General features: G+C 39.6%; 1 protein-coding gene across 10 annotated transcripts in view; it reads left to right on the top strand.

Annotated features, from left to right (window-relative positions):
- mcf2lb (mcf.2 cell line derived transforming sequence-like b) overlaps positions 1-19,821 on the top strand; it is a 41,425-nt gene extending 21,604 nt beyond the window's left edge. For 7 of the 10 annotated variants that reach the window (XM_044130713.1, XM_044130716.1, XM_044130717.1 and 4 more), the window contains 30 exons: positions 1,446-1,536; positions 5,538-5,657; positions 6,325-6,441; positions 6,686-6,835; positions 6,919-7,043; positions 8,019-8,133; positions 8,232-8,351; positions 10,783-10,974; positions 11,062-11,253; positions 11,498-11,657; positions 12,191-12,243; positions 12,344-12,429; positions 12,562-12,628; positions 12,727-12,842; positions 12,938-13,007; positions 13,113-13,205; positions 13,289-13,381; positions 13,461-13,586; positions 14,358-14,579; positions 14,663-14,755; positions 14,863-14,941; positions 15,052-15,124; positions 15,581-15,684; positions 15,944-16,036; positions 17,286-17,351; positions 17,470-17,541; positions 17,879-17,979; positions 18,173-18,285; positions 18,759-18,862; positions 18,941-19,821. In XM_044130713.1, the coding sequence (XP_043986648.1) occupies positions 1,446-1,536; positions 5,538-5,657; positions 6,325-6,441; positions 6,686-6,835; positions 6,919-7,043; positions 8,019-8,133; positions 8,232-8,351; positions 10,783-10,974; positions 11,062-11,253; positions 11,498-11,657; positions 12,191-12,243; positions 12,344-12,429; positions 12,562-12,628; positions 12,727-12,842; positions 12,938-13,007; positions 13,113-13,205; positions 13,289-13,381; positions 13,461-13,586; positions 14,358-14,579; positions 14,663-14,755; positions 14,863-14,941; positions 15,052-15,124; positions 15,581-15,684; positions 15,944-16,036; positions 17,286-17,351; positions 17,470-17,541; positions 17,879-17,979; positions 18,173-18,285; positions 18,759-18,862; positions 18,941-18,987 (3,253 nt within the window). In that variant the 3' untranslated portion in view covers positions 18,988-19,821. Of the gene's footprint in view, positions 1-1,445; positions 1,537-5,537; positions 5,658-6,324; positions 6,442-6,685; positions 6,836-6,918; positions 7,044-8,018; positions 8,134-8,231; positions 8,352-10,782; positions 10,975-11,061; positions 11,254-11,497; positions 11,658-12,190; positions 12,244-12,343; positions 12,430-12,561; positions 12,629-12,726; positions 12,843-12,937; positions 13,008-13,112; positions 13,206-13,288; positions 13,382-13,460; positions 13,587-14,357; positions 14,580-14,662; positions 14,756-14,862; positions 14,942-15,051; positions 15,125-15,580; positions 15,685-15,943; positions 16,037-16,846; positions 16,907-17,285; positions 17,352-17,469; positions 17,542-17,878; positions 17,980-18,172; positions 18,286-18,758; positions 18,863-18,940 lie in introns of all 10 variants that reach the window. The other 3 variants (XM_044130719.1, XM_044130710.1, XM_044130711.1) reach the window with 3 other exon arrangements.
- Positions 19,822-20,274: the final 453 nt, after the last annotated feature.

The raw sequence follows: 20,274 nt of genomic DNA, 5'->3' as shown, positions 1-20,274 counted from the left end.
CTACAAAGAACAGAGAAAAACAGGAATTGTACTGCAGCAATCAATCTTTTGAGGCCAATTTATAATTTTGTAAAGCCTCTGAATCAGGCTAATTCTGATTTCTCTTTTGGAAATATCATGCAAAACATCAAAATGATTTTGTGGCATTGAGGTGTCATTAAATTTTAATTTAAGCAATGTTTAAGCCTTTTAAAAAAAAAACACAAAGTGATTAAAATAATGTATATTTTGCCTTGCCTTTAGCGTCATATTTTAGCAGTTTCCCACCATTACAAAAACAACGGTTCCCTGAGGAGTCGTTTCAAAAACTGGGACGAGGATAATGCAAAAAAAGCTTCTTGAGATCCTTTTCAGAAACCAAGCAAAAGGATGAAATTGTTCGAGTTAAAATGCATATTTATACTATAAATGTCAAAACATGTCAAATGGAAAAATCTTGTCCAGGATGGAAACCCAGGCATCCCTTTGCACCAACAGGCACTGCTTCTCCCCTGGCTTTGCATATTAGGATTCTCCTTCCTTAAATAATATCTTTTGTTACAATAGTTTTTTTCTTTTCTTTCTCTTAATATTTTTTAATAATGTCAATATTTTTAATATTAAGAGTCTTAACTGAGAGTGAACTGATTGAGATCTGAGGATTATTTCTTCTCCAACATCTATCACTCTCTCCTAAAAGGCTACTGTAACTGTCTATTGTTTACTTGCATCGCTGTGATTGGTTTAAGTCTTGCCTCTCCTGGTTTCTCATTGGACAGTTCAATAACGCAGTATGGGCGGTGCATATGCTTAAATCTTTTATGGCCCAAAGCATTATTCTCCATAAACTACAAACACGGTGGATCTTACCTGCTGCAGAGAGAAGCCTTTTGTTTAAACCTGGTAGTTTAGTCTGTAGGTTCAGGTTGATGAACGTAAACAAATAAAACTGGAAGCCATGCCTACATGAAGGCTAACGAAAGTGCCGGGAGGCTTGTGTCCCCTTTTGCTGATGGTGCATCTTGCTTTCAAACCTGCTGTGAGTTCTGCTGCTGGGTCTCTGTGCGGACGCGTTCCTCTCTCTTCCGAGAGCGTGGGACAGCTGTGTAGGAGGGAAGGGGTGGGAGGCACTGGGAAAAAATGCGAATGCTTACGGCTGGTGGCCAAGAGATCTGGAGAAGCTTCAGAGCAGCTCTCTTTATGGACCGCACCGGCTGTCTGAGGAGATAAGGAGCAGCACAACAAAGCAGCAGTGCTGTGATCAAGCAAGCATTTGGATTTGTTTTTCATGCCACACGGGGAAAACAATATGTATGTTTTATTTGTTTTCGCTTCTTTGAGCTGTTGTTTAAAAGGATGTGTAATTCAAGTCCACATAGAGGGTTCCTCAACGACAAACCCTCTATCTGGACTTATTTGATCGCTGCTGCTTTGTGTTCAACATTGTTCTTTGTTTTTTGTTGCAGCTTGTCATCAACGGACGTAGGTTTCATCCTGGTCATCGATCGCAGGCTGGACCGATGGGCGGCTGTCAAGGGGACTCTGCTTCGTATTGCAGTGAGTTTGTCTTTGTGCTCGAACGTCTGCAAAAACACTACGAAACGGATATTTAACCGTCTGAGAAAGAGATCCACACAATGACACACTTCACTCCCAGGGGTGGAAGATATCTGTTATGTCATAGAGACATAACAGATATTGGAGGAGAAGGATCGTGTTTCCGTCACAGTTTCACCTCAAATATCACTTCCACCCTCGAGGGTCAGTGGGAGTGTGATCACTTCCTTTAATGTGCTCCTGTTGCAGCCATATTGTGCTTCCAAGGCTGCAGGTAAAGTTCATCGTCGTTGCTACAACTTTATGCATTTTTAGTATTTGTTGAAGAGAATTGCAATATTCACATGCAAACTGGAAAATATCAATTTTAAGTAGTTTCAGATCTGGATACTTTTAAATGAAGAAAACCATCTGATAATATTAGTTATTATAAATATTTGTCCATTTGTGTCCACTAAGCTTTTTCTATAATGGAGAAAACCATAGCAACCCTAAACTAAAGATATAAATTACTCTGAATTTTGTGCAAATTTTCCCTTCAGCATCACAACTAATAGCTGGATGTTTCTACTAAAAAAATAAATCTCACACAGTTCACTGTTTGGCTTAACTCCCTGTTCTCACATATCAGCTTCTTATAAAGCCAGCATTTGTTTTTGCCTAAACAATGAACTGTTGATTAGCAGTGTGGTTTAAAACTCTAATGACAGGGAGCAGCTTTGTTTTTATGAACACAGTGAAGCTTTTATTACTCCCCCAACGCATTACAGACCCGTCCTGCTAAAAAAAACAGCAGAGGAAAAAGGATTAAAACCTGTGCTAATTTAATTTCTAAAAGCTGCTCTCTTCATGCTTCATGCTGAGCTGATCTTCAGGTCAGTCATCCAAGCTGAATCACACATAAGTAAAAAAAAAAAAAAGAAAATAGTTAAATGTTCTATAAGGAGAATCGGAGTTGGATGCCACCACCCGCTGTTTATAGACCCGTAGCAGACTCGCTCAGTCATTTTCAGTTTAATTAAGCTATATTAATCCCACGGGGCAGACTTATACAGGTTGGAAGACTATAATAGAGGGCATTCAGTCAGCCCTGCAATAATGTCCTGCTTGAGATCATTCAGCTGAGCTGCTAAATACGAGATGATGAAAGCCGGAGAGGTTCTTCAGCCTCTCTATGCCTGTGAGGATCAGTGTGAGGCAATGAGCTTTTTTCCTGTTGACAAAATTATCTTTTAAGAGCTACGGTTTCTCATCTGTGCATGTCAACATGTTTGTGTATACTCTTGTACTCTAGGTCGTGGCTATGTTTGCAGCGTGATTTCATACAGACCTCAGTAATGTGTTTATGGACTGGTTTCAATTAGGCCTTGAGTGGCTGGTCCCCGATGTTCGTCATTAAGCTAGCTCTTCTTTGAGGTTAGTTTGTTTGTGTCTTGTTTTTGTCTGCCTCTGAACAAAGAGCCAAGAGCTACTAAGCCGTGACTGTTGGAGCGTGCAGCGATCGGACCCAAACAGCGTGGCTACATGCTGCAGAAGAAGATCATGCATGTTTGTAGTTTTATTGCGGATCCATAAAGAAAAAATTCCTGTAGTCCTTAGATTGTAAAACATCAACACATTCCAAGAAATCATGTAAATTTTTCTGTTCACCATTATATTGGAGATCATAATCATATAATTCATCAGAACAGTATAATTGTGTATTTTTAGTTGCTTTGAAGGTTCTAGTATAGATATTTCTTTAGTTAAAATTTTAAACCTGAGGTAAACATCTAATAAAAATGAACTTATTTTGCATGCCAATTATATCTACTAAAGATATGATTCTTTTGCTAAAATAGATTTCATTCAAATAAAACAGACTTACTTCACAAGCCAGTTATTCAGTAAAATGTTTGACACCGCCATAAATCATAAACACTCTGAGAAAGAGGTTATCCTTTGTTCTGCTGCAAAGTAATTTAAAAACATCTGCATATCCCACAGACTGTACTCTTCATTCATGAACATCCACTTTCTGTGCCTTCATCATCCTCCTTCCTGCCCCCAGCAAGGACAAACCCTGAGTTGATTTATTAATTCATCTACGAGAGGTTTTCCCATGAGGTTTACATCAACGACGTATTTACCATCACGTCTGCTTAGGCCAGCGTTTCCAGCCCATTCAAGTACAGGGGCCAATCAGCAGAGCCGTGCATTTAGGTCATTGGTTAATTAGGCTCACTTTAACAAAAGCACAGCCTCGGGAAGGGAGATGAGCGTCTACCCTTAGCTGTCATCCAGCCGCTTCCACAGCAGTCTGTCACTGGGAGTCAGTCATGACATTTTAATTGGTGTTTTACTTGGTTCACTGGCTTAGCTGAGTGGAAACACAGCATGATGAATATGCTTTATTTGAATGTTCTGAAAACATTTAGAGAAACAGGGGTTCTTTTAGCCATAGGTATGCAAGGTTAGGTTTATAATTAGAATATTAGGAAGCATTTTTGAATTCTACAAATCATAACGAAAGGTATGATTTGTTATCAGACCTTTTCAGTCATCCAAACAAAGACTGGATGGAAAACATTAAACAGCTGTAACGTCAAAGTCACGTGTCAAACTCGAGGCCCGGGGCCCAAATCTGGCCCGCCGTAGCTTTTTATGTGGCCCTCTAGACTCCAAATTACATCAATAAGACCTTCCAGTTGTTTACACATCTGCAAAATTTACACTAATCAACAAATCTCCACATTTATTTTTGTTTGTTCCGAATTTACCGCAAATTTCTCTCAAAATTGGTCAAAAACATTGAGTTTAAGTGACTGCTGCCTCACCTGTGCTTGATGTCAAGTTATAGTCTAACATTATACATATATCTTACTAATAATATATGTAATTATATTGTATTAATCATACATATATTAGCACAAATATTGTAAACATATTGATATATTATATATATATTGATATTTTTAACAGTTTTAATTGGTTTTATCAATATATTCTGGCATAACTGGCCCTTTAAGAGCATTCAGATTTTTGCTACGGCCCAAGTTTGACACAGCTGGTCTAAGTACTTGCTAAAATGCAGATATGAAAAGATACTTGCGTTACATTCCTCATTCCAGCCCCCTCGTATCGCTCTCTGTTGAAGCTTTCAGAAACAGTTTCAAATAGGAGCTAAAACAGAGACAGGAAGAAAGTGATTGCAGAGGCAGCAGCAACTTTTCTGAAAATAAACGTGTTGGTGGAGGTGGATTATGTCTGCACTGTTATACAAGTACAGGATCGTCTACATAAGCTTAAAAAACTATTGAGTTTTGTCTTATCAATTATTTATCCAAGATAAATATGTAAATATATGAAAAGTAAAATACTGTTTCTGTACTGTATTCCACAATCCACAGTCAAAAAAGAAAGAACAAAAACAAACGTATGGGGGAGGAAAAAAGATATTTTGCATCGTTTTACATTTCGAACATGTTCTGCGTCTTTAATTTGCCACATCAAAACTTTATTTTTTTCAACTCATGAAGAAATCTAACACATCTAACACAGTTAGCTGGCTCAAGCTTCTTAAGCTGGATCTGATTTTGATGCAAAGCACAGAACTGACAATCATGATTTGTTTTAGTTTGTTTGTTTTGTAAACAACATAAATGTGTCACGGATTATAACCAATGCTTTAAAGGCGTTGATTTTGGTGTACGGAAGCTCTGTCCTCATAACTCTTACACGATTAATGACTTGTGAGGTTTTTATTGTCAATAAGAACTGGTTTTCAACAGCTCACCTGGTTCAATAAAGTGGTCTAATTTAATCTTGAAGTCAGAAAAGCATTACTGGAAGCAAAATTAAGCCTTTTCTCATGATTTGTGAAATTTCCAATATAATAAACATTTACACATACTCAAATGTTAAGAATGTTGACAAAACTGCTGAAATTATCCTGAAATTTCAGTAGAATTTTCTGTAAATGACATTTTTAATCTGATTTAGATCTAACAATGTAACTTCAGGGCTCCTTCCCCGGGAATCTCCAGCTGGTCCTGGTTCTGCGGCCCACCACCCTGCTGCAGAGGACGCTCTCAGACATCCTCTTCAAGTTCAACAAGGATGAGTTCAAGATGAAGGTGCCGGTGGGTGTAACCAGTTTTCCCAGTCATCAAATACTCTACATGGCTTTTAACAGTAAAACCACAAATGAGAGCTAACATTTGATTTATGCACACTTTTTAAAAAGTCTTTATTGTCCAAAACAAAAACAAAAAAAACAGGAGTAAATGTATCAATATTCTGGAAAGACCTTTAAAATTATCTGTAATTATCTGGTGAGGAATAAATGAGGGCATTTATTTCAGCTAAAATCACACACTGATCTAACGAGCTGTCTGACGCCTTCACAAAGAACCCGTTAGCATTGTTTAGATGTCTCTAAAGTCATTTCAAAATCAGTCATTCCACTATAAAATAAAAATCTATTCAAAACAACAACAAAGTCTTACCATCCAAGCAAATTGGACCAGAAAAAGTCCAGAATTTCTGGATGAGTTGATGAGTTTGAAATGTGCGACTTCTGGACACAGAAACAAGTTTCACATAAAAATAAATACAGCTGAAATAATCTCAAACAAACTTTGACTTGGGGGGTAGCTGTGCTCTACTGTAATTAAATCACTCCCTATTCCAGATGTGAATAAAACAGTAGATTTGACATCGATATTTGTGAGCTAAATATTTATGCAACACGATGAGGCCTGTAGTTTCACATCGGTGTGCGTGTGTGATGGGATACTTTCTCCTCAGGTGATCATGCTGAGCTCCGTGAGCGAGCTGCACTCCTACATCGACCGCACCCAGCTGACGCGGGAACTCGGAGGAACGCAGGACTACTGCCATGAGAAGTGGATCTCACATCGAACTGTATGAAAACGCTCGCAACTACATCCGTAACGCTCTCAATGTCCATAACAGACAAAAGAATAATGTGCTGCATATGAGAATGTATAAACACAAGGAGGCTTTTTACATGGTGGTGACATGCTTCAGAGTTGATTTACTCATAGACTGGAGCAAATAAAAAGGTTATCTTCAGTAAAATCATAAAAAAAAAAGAAGAAGAAGACGATGAGAATCTATGCTGAAAATCCTGATTACTTGCTTTCAGGCCATTGAGGGATTTGCACTGATGGTGAAGAGAACAGCGCAGACCCTGCAGTCATTTGGGACGGAGCTGGCAGAAACTGAACTCCCAAATGAAATTAAGACAACAACCATCCTGCTTAGCACACACACCAGCAAGAGGGACAAAATGAAGGTATCCCCCTTTCCAAGAAACACGTTGTCTCCCTCGTGTGCTCTGGCTGATAAATGCCGTCCCATGACTCTGTGTTTATCCAGGAGGACGTACTGGTTGCTCTGGATCAAGGCAGCAGGCTGCTGGAGAGCATCAATGAACCTGTAAAAAGAGACCCTGACCACAACATGAACCAGGACGAACTGGAAAACCTAGCAACAGTACAAAGGTCAGTCACACTCCTAGCTCAGCCACCAAAATCCAAACCCAGTTTGGACAGTTTCTCACAAAAAGACCTAAACAAATAGAAAATGAAGTGAAAGTTAAAATGTAACTATTCATGCTGTTCGTGTTCGTAAAAATCCATCGAGAAGAGTTGTGACATATACATGTCATTGTAATATAATGTTTCATACTGAAATGTCGACAATTTTTGACCCACTGTAGTTAAAGATTTGATTGACCCCATTTTGGTGAAACTAGTTGTTAACCGTGCTGGACCCAACCACAGAAAGCAGATCCAATCATTAAATTATCTTTAAAATGTTATTTTATTCCAATTTTTTTTTTTTTAAGTGAGTCAAATATGTTGCTGGTTTGTTACCTGCACAGTGATAAACATTTATTTATCTTCATTTAGATGACTAGGGTTTACATCTCATGGGAACCTGAAATGGAGTTTCTCAATAATTAGAATATCACATTAAATTCAAGAAAAAAGGTTTATATCCTGCTGTGTTCCACATTTTGTTTTACTGACCAGAACTTAAAATGTATGACTCAAGCTACAGTCTGCCTCAGTGAGGCCCTCTGGTGGTCAGTCTGAAGAATGCAAGTTAAAGATACACAAACGCCTTGAATCTCGAATCGACTATGTCTATCTTTCCAAAACATTTATCCTATTTTGGTATTAAAAATCATTTTCACTGATTAAATATGTTATGTTAGTTAATTCTATGAAGTGACTAATTTACTAAATCACAGATTAAAGTCAATAGAGTATTTTTTTATGTCAATTTTTATGTGTGTACTTTTATCAATTATAAATTATCAGCTCTCATATCAGCAGGTTTGATCTCCGCACTGCATATTCAGATATAGGCAAGGTCTATCACCCCTTCCACACAAAAATTTGCAAGCCCGTTATATTTCTATTTAATCATTTTTTTTCTCCAATTATTAATTGACTGCTTTAATTATTCAGACTGCTGTCTCAGCTGGACGAGACAGAAAGGGCTTTTGAGGAGTTCTGGGTGAGGCATCAGACCAAACTGGAGCAGTGTTTGCAGCTGCGACACTTTGAGCACAACTACAGAGAGGTGAGCTGACTGAGCTCTTTTAGTAAACCTAGTCCTTTTTTTTTGTTTGTTTGTTTTTTGTTTAAATGATGACTGAAAGGGACGGCGTTTTGTTGCAGGTCAGAGGTTTGCTGGACAGCCTGTCGGAGAAGCTGGTAACCTTCTCCGAGGTTGGGATCAGCCCCGCTCACGCTGACCACATCTTCTGTGAGCTCACCTCCTTTGAAGAGCGAGTCTGTGTGAGTCACTAAATGTCAATTTGTTAAAACCAGTGCGTGGGGAAACCTATGTAATACGGCTTTGTTGTGTTTATTTTTGTATTGACTCTGACTGATTAATGTTGCCCAGTTCTGTTTTTTTAAGCTCACCATCTGCTATTGCTGACAAGACATTTATTGGGAACACAAAATTATCTAATTACGTTTAGGCTCTCAAATGCTTTGACAGGACTACTTTATATGGTGAATGTCTTTATTAGGCATGCCTGACAGTGTACCAGCTCACTCCCCGTGAGCTTTAGCATCTTGGTCGCCAAAATCAACATATGGACTAACAGTTTATCTGACCGGCCATATATGCCATTGACATGCAGACAGTAAATATTGTATTTTATTTTGCATCCAAGTTCTCCTTTGTTGTTTCTGTTTTCCACACCTAGAGATTGCAGTGCTGATTGTTATCCTTATATATTGTGCAGCTCTACTTAAACACAGTTATATATATAAATATATAGATTCTCACCCACATGATTCTTCTTAACATAAACCTCAGTATAGCATCATAAAACCTCTTATTACAGACTTGAAATGTTCTCGATTTGATATTTTGGCTGTGCCTAGGACTGCACATTTCTGGACTGAGATGTCTGATGTTGTTCCTGGGATCTGTTGTAGCCACTGTTCCAGTTTGTGACTGATTCCCGATGACCACAGGCACCACTGTGGTCTTCACCTTCAGGCCCTCTCCAGTTCCTCCCTTAGGCCCTGGTATTTCTCTAGTTTTTCATGCTCCTTTTTCCTGATGTTGCAGTCACTTGGTATGCCTGAAAGACTGGATTTACAGATAATGTCCATTTACAGTACATAGTTGTTTATCCATGCTGGTTGGTTCGCCCTCACCATTTTGTCTGTCTGGATCTGGAAGTCCCACAGGATCTTAGCTAAGTTTGCCATGTTTGAGTACCACCTTGGTGAGTCTAAAATGCTTTTATTTATCAAACAATGTTATTTAATGTACACTATGCCTGCCACTTGGTTGTGTCGTTCCATGTACTCTTTCCCTGCCAGTACCTTGCACCCTGCTGTTATGTGTTGGACTGTCTCAGGGGCCTCCTTGCACAACCTACACCTTGGGTCTTGTCTGGTGTGGTAGATCTGGGCCTCAATTGCTCTGGTGTTTAGGGCCTGTTCCTGGGCAGCCATGATGAGGGCCTCTGTGCTGTCCTTCAGTCCAGCTTTTTCCAGCCATTGGTAGGACTTTCTGATGTCAGCCACTTCGGTTATTTGCCGGTGGTACATCCCATGCAGGGGCTTGTCCTCCCATGATGGTTCCTCCGGCACCTCAGGTTCTGTTCCCCAGTGTTTGAGACATTCACTGAACACATTGTCTGTTGAGGCTTTGTCCCTGATGTATCTATGGATCTTGGATGTCTCGTCTTGGATAGTGGTTCTCACACTCACTAGTCCTCTGCCTCCTTCTTTGCGGTTCGTGTATTATATATATATATATATATATATTTTATGTTATATATATATATATATATATATATATATATATATATATATATATATATATAAATATATATATAGATTCTGAATAAATGTATATTTTATCTTAACATAAACCTCAGTATACATCATAAAACCTTCTTATTACACTTGAAATGTTCTCGATTTGATATTTTGGTGTTTAGGTCTTTGTTTACTCATTCCAAACATTAACAATAGAGGCAAAAAAAAAATTATGTTCCTTACTTAAAAGGTAAATGACATCCATCTACAAACAACATAGTAAAGAATCAGTTTTTTTTCATTTGTTATTATAAGACCTGTCACAAATACAGGTTTTGCCACATTCATCTTGTTGAAACTATAAACAATAACAGAAATAACACTCTTTGACACCTCTTAGCATTTTAGTATTTTAGCATTACAACGTGACTCGTAAGGAGTTACTATGTGACGACATGGCAAATCAGAGAAAATCAGCTGAAGGGTGATGCAGTGCTCTAGTTGTATGCCTGAAAGACTGGATTTACAGATAATGTCCATTTACAGTACATAGTTTTTTCACAACATGCTGCCTTGGTCAGATACCACAACTGGACTTAATTTAAAGATAAAGAAGCCAAAGTCAAAAATTCAGTTGATCATCCTAAGTTTGCCATGTTTGAGTACCACCTTGGTGAGTCTAAAATGCTTTTTTATTTATCAAACAATGTTATTTAAGGTGTTTTCATAGACTGAACGACAAGAATATTCAAAAAGTTGTGTGGAAACTCTTTGGAACTTTCTGAAATTAAGAGTTACAGATGATTTAAACTTTTGCAAAGTCCTGCATTACTTGTCTTTTCCTCAAATAAATTTGCTGTAAGTTTATAAAAACACGAAGCTGCATCGGAATTCAGTCAGTCATGAATTGGACTAATGTGCTCTCTTTGCTGTCCTGCAGGAAGTTCTGGACAGAGCCTCGGCGCTGTCTCATGAGGGCGACGAGCTCATCCAGAAGTCCCACTACGCCGAGGACTCCATTCAGCCCAAATGCAGCGAGCTGAGAGCCGTCAGCGAGAGCCTGAGCTGCAACCTCAGGACCAAGAAGGACTACCTGCTGAAAGCCATGGAGCTGCACCATCGGCTGGAGAGGGTGAGGAAACACACAAACACCTGAATCAGAGCACCTTCGGTCTTTCACCCCTCTATAGCTTCTCCCCTGCTTGTCTGCCCCATCTAGGCATCTAAGTGGGTCGACGATGGCATCTATCTGCTGGCCTCTCAGCCAGTAGACAAGTGCCAGTCCCATGAGGGGGCCGAGCTGGCCTTGCAGGAGTTGGAGCGTTACCTAGACAACGCTGGTCAGAATCAACTGACTGACCTCTGCGCCATCTGGAAGGAGTACGAGGAAGTGCTGAACCAGCAGTTCAGGGTTAGGACACCAGCATTTAAATGTCACAGGAATTATAACAACTAGATGCAGTTACGGTAAACAGTGTGACTCGATTGTCGTCACGTGTCTAACATCAGAGAGTGCCAAGGTCGCACTTCATGGGCTCACAGCTGCAATGCTGCTTATGGGCTGAATGCTAACCAGCAGATGAAAACTACACCTGTCGATTAAAATGTTCCTCAAACGGCATTGATGGCTCTTTTTTTTTTTTTTTGCGTGGCAGGAGCAAGTGGAGAAAGTTTACCAAAAGCAAGCGTCCATGCAGGAGATGTTTGACAAGCGGAAGATCAGCCTCAAGAAGCTAGCAGCCAAACAAACCAGGCCAGTGCAGCCAGTGGCTCCGAGACCAGAAGCCTTCATCAAGTCACCACTCAGCTCTCCTGGTGAGCCGTCACACTGCGTCAGTGTTGACTCTCTGAGTGTGACCTCACTCTTCAGTGCTGAATTAACTATTTCATTCCTGTAAGAATTCAAAAGTGCATCAAAAAAAAAAAAAATAGTTAAAACTCTCCATAATTTTCTGTTTTTTGGGATTAACTAATTGGGATTAATAATCTTTTTTACAGATGTACACTAAATAATCAAAAATAACAACCACACACATGCATATAAAATGAATCCATCAACCAGTCAATGTGGTATATAAATAATGTGTGAAATAGCGCTGAAAACTAAATGAAAAGGTAAAAGGCATTGACATCAAATTAAATTCTCAATAAAATGAAATAAATAAAATATATTCTGAAATAAAATAAAAAATAAGTTAGAAACGTTCACAAAGAAATTACAAAATAAAAATATTTTAAGAGACCGTAGTAATTTAACTTAATAAAAAACCACGGGCACATAAGTGTTAATTTTTATTAGCAGATTTTTTATTTCTATAAATGTTAACACTTTCTTTTTTCTCACACAGCGCACAAAGCACAGCTGGAGAAAAATTGGGAGTCCAACCTCAGCTGTGAAAAAGTAAGCGACCCGGTGCTGCTTCTTCGCCTGCTGACGTGCGAAACGTTCCCCCACGTCTTCTGAACGCGCCTTGACCCGTTTCATCGCTTTTGCCTTCCAGAGAAACAGCCAACTGCAGAACGAAGGCGGTGGCAGCAGACACGCGTCGCAGTCGGAGGAGGAGGAGAACCTGGCGGTGCTCCGGCGGTGAGAGTTCAGATCTTTCATCTTTAATCAAATTACGCAGCAGATGTCCTGCGTGACAAACCTTTATCTCATTATCCGATATCAGTTCAGTCGCTTTCGTTTGAGCTCTGTTTCCGCTTCTTTATCCTGCAGGCATGTAATGAACGAGCTGCTGGAAACCGAGAGGGCCTATGTGGAGGAGCTACTCTGTGTGCTGCAGGTGTTCGTCTCAACCATGGGAAACTTCCTTGTTTTTTATTCTTGTTGTGGGTTTTTTTTTTTTTTTGCATGCTTTATTTATTTTTGTTGTGATTACAGGGTTATGCCTCTGAGATGGAGAATCCAACCATGTCTCACCTCATCCCAGCGCCTTTGCAGAACAAAAAGGAGGTTCTGTTTGGTAACATGCCAGAGATTTACCATTTTCACAAACGGTAAATAAGCACCACCCGTCTGCAACCCTGTGTTATATTTTTATGCTTCTGTCTTCCGTGCATTTAATAATTTAAAAACAAATGCTGTGCTGCAGAACCTTTCTGAGGGAGTTGGAGCTTTACACACACTGCCCAGAGTTAGTGGGAAGATGCTTTTTGGAGAGGGTAAATGAAATCAAAAATTATCTGAATGCATTAAGGAGCAATTTTTTTTTTTCTTTTTTATCGTACACATTTTATTCAGTTTTTTGTTTTGTTTTTTTTTCTCAGATGACTGACCTGCAGATCTACGAGAAGTACTGTCACAATAAACCTCGGTCTGAGAGCCTCTGGAGGCAGTGTTCAGACTGCGCCTTCTTCCAGGTAAATCTAACCTCCTCCCGCTGCACAAACCAGTACCACTCATGACGCATCCGGTAACCTTTTTGCATTTTTCCTGCTTTCAGGAATGTCAGAAGAAGCTTGAACATAAGCTGGGTTTAGATTCATATCTGCTGAAGCCAGTTCAGAGAATAACCAAATATCAGCTGCTGCTGAAAGTAAGACTGTTTTTGTCTCTTTGGAAATAGATGCATGTCTCTGTGTCGCAGCTCTGAGCTCGCGTGTTTCTGACTGCAGGAAATGCTTAAGTACAGTAAGGGCTGCGACGGAGCGGATGACCTGCAGGAGGCGCTGACCTCCATTGTGGGCATCCTCAAGGCTGTCAACGACTCCATGCATCTCATCGCCATCACAGGATTTGAGGTGAAGTACTAAGAGAGGCTCTAGAAGTGAAAACTATTGAAAAAACTATATGAAAACTATTTTAAAAGCATCACTGGATGCTTTTAATCATGTAAAATTAGCTATTCGGTTGTTTTCCGAAGTAGGTAAACAACTTAACAGTTAACAGAGTTAACCATTAAGTCAGGGGTGTCCAGACTTTTTGTAAAATGAGCCAAAATCGTCAACTCAAGAGTACACATTCACAGATTATTAATTTTTTTTCTTTTTTTGGAGGAATGGAATGCGTAAATTATCGTAGATCCAAAACTTCAAAAGAGTTTCACATGTTCTCCTTATTGAAGGAAAGGCAATAAGTAGATTTTTTTCTATTCTCAGCAATAAAAACATGATTAAGGTTGTTCTTTATTTTGAAACAAAAAAGTATTAATAATGTAATTAAAAGCAGATTTGGGTGAACTAAAGTCTGATAAAGTGTATAAGTGTATAGATGTGTTTGTATAATATGAAATTAAAGGAAAAGATGAACACTTTATTTTGTATTTAACTTTTTTGTGAGAAGATTTTAATTTGTGGGTCAGAGTTTTGTCCTAATTGGGGTTGGGGGAGAAGCCTGCATCTACATCAATCTCCTGATGGGACATATTTGTTTCATTCAGGACACAAAATCAGTCCAGGGTCTGCAAACGGCCCCCGGACCGCCCTTTGGTCACCCTTGAATTAAATTATTATCTCTAAGGATATGCTGTGTACATTGTAGATCATTTGTGTCTTGCTGTATTTCTTTCTCAGGGTAATATGAGCGAACTAGGAAAGCTCCTCATGCAGGGCTCATTCAGCGTTTGGACTGAGCACAAAAAAGGTCACGCCAAAGTTAAAGACCTGGCTCGTTTCAAGCCCATGCAGAGACACCTGTTCCTCCACGAGAAGGCTCTCCTCTTCTGCAAGAGGAGGGAGGAGAACGGGGAGGGCTACGAGAAGGCTCCTTCATACAGCTTCAAACAGTCACTTAGTGTGAGTTGCTCCTCCAGATGGTACATATGTCTCGTCTGTTTCAGTCATTGATTATTATAGGTTTATATGAACCTTCTAAACAGATGAATGCAGTGGGGTTCACTGAGAATGCAAAGGGAGACAACAAGAAGTTTGAAATCTGGTCCAGCTCCAGAGAAGAGGTTTATATTGTTCAGGTGAATAAATGAATCCTTCGTTGAGATCTGCTTGCATGAAGCCGTTTATAGTTTAATTCAATTTGTGGTGGGGTTTTTGTTTTGTTTTGTTTTGGGGGGTTTTTCAGGCACCGACTGCTGAAGTAAAAACCACATGGGTGAATGAGATCCGGAAGGTTCTCACAACCCAGCTGGAGGCCTGCAGAGGTGCAGAGAGAACGCTATTACGACATTCTATATATAGTTGTTCAGAAACACAAACACGCAAACCTATAAATCTCCTCAACCTCTTTTTATGCCTTTGTGTTGTCTTTCAGAGGCCAGCCAGCAGAGGGCACCAGACCAAGTGTTTCAGTTTCCCCCGGTGCCAACCGGCACAGTGAGTCTCAGGTAAATTGTGTTCCCCTCCATCGCATTTATTCTCTTTCTTAATTTAATGCACACTAAATAAATGGACTGAAATGTTCAGTTTCTCCAGCAGCTTCTTATATTTATCCAGCTTTGTATTACTGGGTCCAGTTCGCTCAGTCTCTGAAAGCTTTTCTGGTATTTTGAAGCTTCTTTCAGACTTTTCTTAATAAATTATGGTGGTTCTTTCAAGAAATCAAATTTACTTCAAGAATATCAGCGTAAACGTAGTCTGTAACCTCTGAATCTGCACATGCATGTATAATCTAAAAGACTCTTTCTATATGTATTTAAAGTTCCCTAAGGCAATTTCCTTTCAGAAAAATAATATGACAGAGATAATAGTGGATTTTTTTTCTTTAGCTTAATGTTGCCAAACAAATATTTCTTATGAGCTTCAAAGGTCAAGTTGAAGACTTTTCTTCTTTCTACCTTCAGTCCTTTTAAGACGAGTCAGAAGGTTAAAAAGGGAGAGGAGAAGAAGGCTGAGCCATGCAGCCCTGATGTCACCTCTACTTGTTCACCAAAGCTCACAGTGAAAGGTGAGTCAGGAAACCAAAGAAATACAATTCCTGTTTAGAATCATCTGTCCTAACAGAGCTGCATTTGTATGGCATGTATTATAGAAACTAAGCATTTGTCTTCCTTCTAATGTCCTTTTCTGACTGATTTGTGTTATAACTACTTGTTTTCCAATTATTTCTTCCCTCCACGATGATTTTCTCCCTTACTCAACTTACCTTCTTCCTTCCTTCCCTCCTTCTGGTTTTCCCTCTTGTTGATTTTTCCTCGGGGGGTCAGACGAAGCAGTGACAAGCCCGACCTCAGACAGAGCTGCTGTGGCTAAAAAGCGTTTTACTTTACAGGGCTTCAGTAACCTCAAAACTCAGAAAGGTAACTTTCAGTCCATTTTCAACAATCATATGAGATCGATGCAAAACAACAATATTACTTTTGGTTAAGTCCAAAACCAACTAGTTGACGACAACGTGTTTGTGATCGTGTTAAAAGTCCTGACGGTTTGTGAGGACAAATAGTCCTCAACATGAATCACCAAAGCCGCCTTTACACTGGAGCAAGACCAAGACTTCTGGCACCACAGCTGATATGTGCATTGGGTTCTGCTCCACATTCCTTCAGGAATGCTGCAATCATAAAGTATCTTACTAAGTATATGAAACAAATCATCCATCAACATTTTCATTACCCGAACTGTCTGGTTCACAGCAGGCGAAAGGTGCTCACACACCCAAATTGCACATATTTGGAGGTTTTTTAGAGTCTGAGGGAAGTTAAGACTCCTATTGGCAAAATGTCACATCTTGGTGTTAAAGCGCTGCCCTTTTATCATATTTAGTGGTAGGAGAAAGAGAAAAACACATGAGCAGTAGCTTATTGGCTTATTAAAATAATTTCTACTGATAAGATGATGGAATTACTGATGGTGTTTCTTCCTCCTCGGAGGGGCTGAAACTGATGTTGGAGACACAGATCCCTCACAAATTAAATTAACATTAAATGAAGGTTTTCCAAATTTGACACCAGCCAGTGACCTTCAAATGTGAAGGACCTGGACATCACATGGCGGTCTTGATCCAGTGTGAACGCGGTCTAAGAGACACTTTTGATTCTTTTGTGGACTATGTAAGCAAACGAGAAAATTCTCATCACAGATTCCTGTTAAAGGTGCGTTTTTGTCCGCAGAGCCCACAAGCACTGATGACAAATGTTATACGTTCCCCATGATAATCTGCCCATCTTCAGGTATCAAGCAGCTCTAGACCCCATTTCCTCAACTTTAGCCGCAACGCCTTTTTCACAGCAGATAGTTTCACCTGACAAGTAAAGCAATTTAATGCTCATTAATGTACAGTACAGTTAATGTACTACCCTATATCCTCTATGAAAAAGGTATGTGTAGCCTGTTTGTGCAAAGCTGAGCCTCTGCTTTCCTCAGTAAAGGTAGTGATGTTCTCTTTTATTTTACCTTTACCTGCCTGTTTTTATGTTCTCCTTAGGTTGGATTAGAGTTGTGCTGTTTGCTGTCCTACCTTGCAATGAATAATATTTCACTGCTGATCTCTTTCATGCCTCACCATCTGTGTTTGCTTCTTTTTTTTTTCCTCCCTTTGCTTGACGGTAGGATCCCCCACCAGCCCAGACCACAACACCAAACGGCAGAGTGATCCCACGCCTTTTGGCTTCAAAGGTACTCTGTTGTTCTTCTCTTCTTGGCCTATGCTGGTCGATGCTTTAGGACCGCCATGGTTTAAAGCTGCATACAGCTAACTCAGGCTGCGTGACCAGCTTTACCTCGTGTCCCTCAGGTCCTCCTCCCCTTCACCTGACCAGGGCCAGGTGGTTCAGCACCTCTAGTCTCTTACAGACAAAGTGGAGAGGTATTCTGGCACTGGCTTGCTCACGCTGGTTGTGTCTTGGCCCACTCTTTCACCTTTACATGGAGCCTTTCTTTCCTTTTAGACTTAGAAAAAAGATTTTTAAAAAACACGTGATGAGAATGGTTGCTTGACACTTTTTCCCCATTGTTTGACTTTTAAACATGCATGCCGGCATCTGGAGTTTCCAGACTTTTTTGGTTGTAGGTGTGGATATGATGAAGTCGTAGTTGGATTGCTGGGTTTTAGCGCTGTTTTTCTTTTCCGATGGAAGATCACGGATGCGGAACAGCAGCTTTAGCTTTCGAACTAAAAGAGACGTTTGCGTCTTTCTGATCAGGATGGAATAAGACCTCCCTATCATTGGACGAACACGACGGCTACTCCAGCGCCGAGGAGCCTCTTAACTCTGATCCAGAAGACGAAAACCACAAGAAGCTGGTGGGTCACTCTTTGTTTGTCATTTCATCCATTTAATATTTTTGCTTTATTTTTTTTTTTGTTACTCTTCTTAAGATATGGGATTCCATTCATTGAAATATTCCTCCTGTTATATCCAATTCCTCTTGAGCTCATGAGTGTTGCAGATTTCATTTTTTATTTTTTTCTGTCTCTTGTGTTTAACTGTGAGCAGTGTGCTGGGAAATACACAGTAGTGGAAGACTACGAGAACGAAGCTGCAGAAGAGCTTTCAGTGAAGAGTGGAGACATGGTGCAGCTGGTGAAGGAGGGGGACGACGGACAGTGGTGAGAGCACACCATTTCCAGTCTTTGTGTGAGATAGCAGAATATTCAGCACTTGATAACGCATACGTTGAGAAACATCTTCTATTTTAAGCACTTTGAGGTTAAACAAAGTATAAATAGACAGAGTTGGCTCAGGTTCAGTTGACAGCTGTAGTAGTTAAGTTTAAAAGAAGATTATTTACAGAGGAAACTGAATATTTTGGATTGCGCAAGAGCTCATTTAAAACGTAGATATAAAATGTTGCCACCTGTGTTCTGGACATTTGTGATCAAATCAAAGATCTCAAACTTTTGAGTAACGTTAAAAACGTTGTTTATTTTAGTGATTTTCATTAAAAAGTTGTAATTACACACAGACAGGTGGTTTTATTATTTTCTTTACAACCAATAAAATCAGCACAACCGATTCCCAAACTTTACACAGAGAATAAAAGCCGTATGCTGTATGACGCTTCAGTGGTTGGTTTTCACAGGTTTGTGCGCAACCTTAACACATCTAAGGAGAGCTGGATGGCTGCTGCTGATCTCTTGACCCTCATGGAGAAGTCCAAGTCTTGTCAGTCTCTCAGCAGCTCAGGTTTTTAAACACACATTACCATCAGTCAGCATGCTCCTTCGGAGAGCGCTCTTCAGGTTCTTATCGTGTTTCCAACAGAAGGCAGCGGGAACCTCAGCACATCCTCCAGCTGCAGTGAGACCTAAACAAACTCATCAGACGCCAAACCCTGAACTGCTCTGCACTTCTCCGGTCAAGGAACTTGCCCTCCTGAATGCAAGCATCACATGGCTGCATCTGTGCTGTAAAGCCAACATCAGTACTCCTGGATTTTGCACAAAACGTTGTATGTTTGTTATTGTTTTTATTAATGCCCTGTGGTCTCATAATGTTATCATTATGCTGTTGAGGTGTAAACATTAGAGAAATAACTCCACTGTGTGTAGTAAAGTGATCTGGCAACAGACATTTTTCTGATCAGTTTTAGATGTATGAGTGGACCAGCAGGACTGAGATCTGTTAATGCATCTTTTTATCACTTCGCAAGCAAGGAAAGGTTACAAAAAATATATTTCTTCACGTTCATCAGCTCCAAGACATGGTTTTAAAAAGGGGGCAACAAATACATTCATGCAGCTTGTTTAGGTTGTGTGTTTCTCTTTTGTCAGCTCAGTATTTATTTAAATGTAAGACACACCCATTTGTATTCATGAATTCCCCTGTATTGCCACCTGTCTGCTGTTTGTTTAGTGTCAGCCTGTCTGTAGAAACCAGTTCTGATGTCCAAACTTTGTGGATTTTCTTCTATTTGTGAATTTCATTAATGCAACAACTGTTTCTCAGTGTAAAAACCCAGAGACCACTGTACTAACTTATTCCCTGTGTAGGGGATCATTTTCTGAATGTAGATAATATGTAATAATAACTATCTGTCATGAGATATTTGTTAATGAAAATGCTATATTGTACACTAAGTACGGTGACGTCACTACCTGGTGACTTGTCTAATTTTTTTTACATAAACAAATTGTTACAAACCAGCGATTGTGTCTCTTTTCTATATAAAGCAGCAGAATCCCTGGAAATGAAACTGAAAGTATCCTGCACTGGGTTGCCACATCCCTGTTTAAAACATAAATCATAATTCACAGTAACTGTTTTCACTGTGGAGAGAAAGAGAGACCTGTTTCTAAAAATCCCACGGTAGGAAGAGTAAATGCAAAGACAAGTTGAACCCTTTTGTCAAGAGAGTTATAATGTTAATGTATACAAAATTGCAATAAAAAAGGTACTGAAAAGCATCTTTAGGTAACTTGCAAATTAATGAAGCACCTGTGATATTACAACAGACTGCACAAATATGTACGATGACTTATCGAGGAGATTTGCAAAGTTGAAAAATACCTGGTGTGATACAGGAGGGGTCTGGGAAAAAGTGGCGATGCAGGTGGATAAGAGGACCTGAATTTCTATTTTTAACCATTTGTTAGCTA

Source organism: Gambusia affinis, linkage group LG11, assembly GCF_019740435.1.
Source record: "Gambusia affinis linkage group LG11, SWU_Gaff_1.0, whole genome shotgun sequence".
Lineage (NCBI taxonomy): Eukaryota > Metazoa > Chordata > Actinopteri > Cyprinodontiformes > Poeciliidae > Gambusia > Gambusia affinis.
Note: the sequence above shows the minus strand (reverse complement) of the source record. Positions and strands in the feature narration are given on the sequence as shown.